We start from the raw sequence: 2,565 nt of genomic DNA on the forward strand, positions 1-2,565 counted from the left end.
AGTGAATGGGCTGAAAAGAATGGCAAACGTGCGCTTGGCCAAGCAAGTTTTCGAAAGCATCATAGCACTATTGATCACCTTGTCACTCTTCGAGTTCTTATGGAAGCGTCTCGATTGAAAGGAAAAAAGTTGTATTGTTGCTTTGTGGATTTCAAGAAAGCTTTTGACATGGTACCGCGAGGAAATCTTTGGAGACGTATGCAAAGCCTTCAAGTGCCGAGAGAATTTATGCATGCAGTCTTTCGCATCTACCAAAAAGTGATATGTCGATTACGTATGGGAGATGGAATTTCAGAATTTTTTGCAAGCACTATTGGTGTCAAACAAGGATGCCCACTTTCCCCAACCCTCTTTGGGCTACTCATTGATGAATTGGAATACATGGTTCTTGATTTTATGCAGCAAGAAGGCATAGAAGAGGTTAAGATTGGAAATGCGGTGATCATGCTTTTGCTTTATGCCGATGATGTAGTGCTCTTGGCACATACCTTAGAAGATGCACAAAAGCTTATGAGTGTCTTGGAACGCTTTTGCCTACATAGCGGGCTGATCGTGAATGGATCCAAAACCAAGGTTATGCTTGTAAAGACCCTCAATGACGAAAATCCATGCATTGTATACAACAATGAGAAACTTGAAGTGGTAGATCACTTCAAGTACCTTGGCCGTGAGGTTCCATCCAATCATAAATGGAAGGATTGTGCAATGCGTCGCTTGGAAGCCGGAAAGAGGGCTTATTATGCATTTGAGAACATGTGCAATGCAGGAGAGATCAAGTGTTGGGCTCTCAAAAATTTACCTCTTTGACACATTGCTGACACCGGTGCTTCTTTATGGAGTGGAGGTGTGGGGTGGAAGCATTAGGAAGTCTACTTGGAAAGAGTTTGAGAATGTGGAGTACATGCGTAAGACACAATGTATCCCTTTGCATCGACTTCCTAGAATCGCATATGAAGCAAGTCAAAAGGTTCAAAAGACATGCAAGAGCAAAATACTAAGTTCGGGGTGGATGCTTGATATCAAGAAATGGTTTGGAAGATGGGATGCATGTCACTTGGTCAAGGATGCGTCGATCGACTCCCAAGTTAATGAGGCCTTCTTACAACGCCAATGTATCATGGCTTGGGAGAAATCCGGAGGTTCTCGCTTCAGCCATTACACCACACACGTTGCCCCAAACTACAAATCTCTCTTCTTCTCGAAACGAGGTAACCGAACCCATTCCTACATCCTTGAGCCCATCCCGTTGAGTGCGATCCGCACCATTGCCTCCATTCGTCTTAGCTCCCATTCTCTACGCTCCGAGACAGGACGTTGGGGCACTGGCGAGGAGTGTCATCGACTTTGCACCTTATGCCCTCGTCAAGTGCGAGAGAGTGAGTACCACACACTACTTGAGTGCTCAGCTTTTGACCACATTAGGTCCTTTTTTCCCCATATATTCAGCCATGAGCTCTCCCTACATACCTTCCTCTCCCAACCACGATGTGGACTCTCTATTACCGACGCTCATTTCAGCCATTTTTGAGCATCGAGAGTCACTTATGAACTCCACTCACACCACGTGACATGTTCATTTGGTCCCATAGGTCATATTTGACCTCCCAGGACGATAATAGAACTATCTATCTATCTATCTCTCTCTCTCTCTCTCTCTCTCACACACACACACACACACACACACACACACACACACACACACACACACACACACACACACACACACACACACACACACACACACACATGGCATCGGTCTATCTAGTCCTACTAAAATAAAAGATTTCACATTTGAATCGATGTTTAATTGGCATATTACTATCTCTCTCTCTCTCTCTCTCTCATGGCACAGATCACCCCAAAGTCAGATACATATGTAGGTTCATTACACTGACTTCCAACAAGACATTCCATACTTTCACTTGTTAAAGGGCTCGACCAACTCAAAAACATGCTACATACACTCTACAACCATTTTCATGGCTAACCCCAAGTACCTTTCTCTTATCCACTAGGCTAGACTTCTTTTTAGAGAAGCTTATGCGATCGCTCCACTTGTTGCCGTGCTTATTATCTGCAATAAGGCTGAGCCAATCACCACAAACACAAAAAAAGCCCAAGACAATAGGCCCCACGGGATAGTCATGCCTCGCTTGATGCTTGTCTCAGGCACAACACCCCTCTTGTGTATATTCTTCTTGAACTTGGCACTTTTTCGTTCTGCCAAGCACTTAGAGGTAGTCATATTTGACGACCACGACGACGAAGTTGGCACGGTGCAGGATGCAGGATCCGCTCAAAATCTGTGTGCTTTCTCTCTCTCTCATGGCGAGCTTTTACTTGGTTAATGAGCATAATCTCTCTCTTTTTCATGGCGACAGGCATAATCTCTCTCTCTCTCTCTCTCTCTCTCTATGCCTCTCTCTCCCCCATGGAAAAGTGGTTTAGTGCTATTGAATAATTGCGAACCTGATTGGTTATGCTGCGGACGCGAACTGATGCTGCAAACGTGCCTGGTGCGATGCTGCGGACGCGCACTGATGCTGCAAACGGGCCTGATGCGAT

The 2,565-nt window shown here is 45.1% G+C and overlaps 1 protein-coding gene across 1 annotated transcript; it reads right to left on the bottom strand.

Moving 5' to 3' along the window:
• Positions 1 to 1,859: 1,859 nt before the first annotated feature.
• On the bottom strand, positions 1,860 to 2,307 carry LOC147436677 (uncharacterized). The gene has a single exon (XM_086488216.1). It carries the CDS (start codon positions 2,243 to 2,245, stop codon positions 2,039 to 2,041), a length of 207 nt encoding a protein of 68 aa, XP_086344342.1. The 5' UTR covers positions 2,246 to 2,307; the 3' UTR covers positions 1,860 to 2,038.
• Positions 2,308 to 2,565: the final 258 nt, after the last annotated feature.

The sequence above is a fragment of the Adiantum capillus-veneris genome, chromosome 18 (genome assembly GCF_014529385.1).
Source record: "Adiantum capillus-veneris isolate H3 chromosome 18, ASM1452938v2, whole genome shotgun sequence".
NCBI classification, from domain to species: domain Eukaryota; kingdom Viridiplantae; phylum Streptophyta; class Polypodiopsida; order Polypodiales; family Pteridaceae; genus Adiantum; species Adiantum capillus-veneris.

Bases quoted from the DNA above. Each gene is read 5' to 3' on its own strand.
- LOC147436677 (XM_086488216.1), bottom strand. From the start codon at position 2,245: ATGACTACCTCTAAGTGCTTGGCAGAACGAAAAAGTGCCAAGTTCAAG.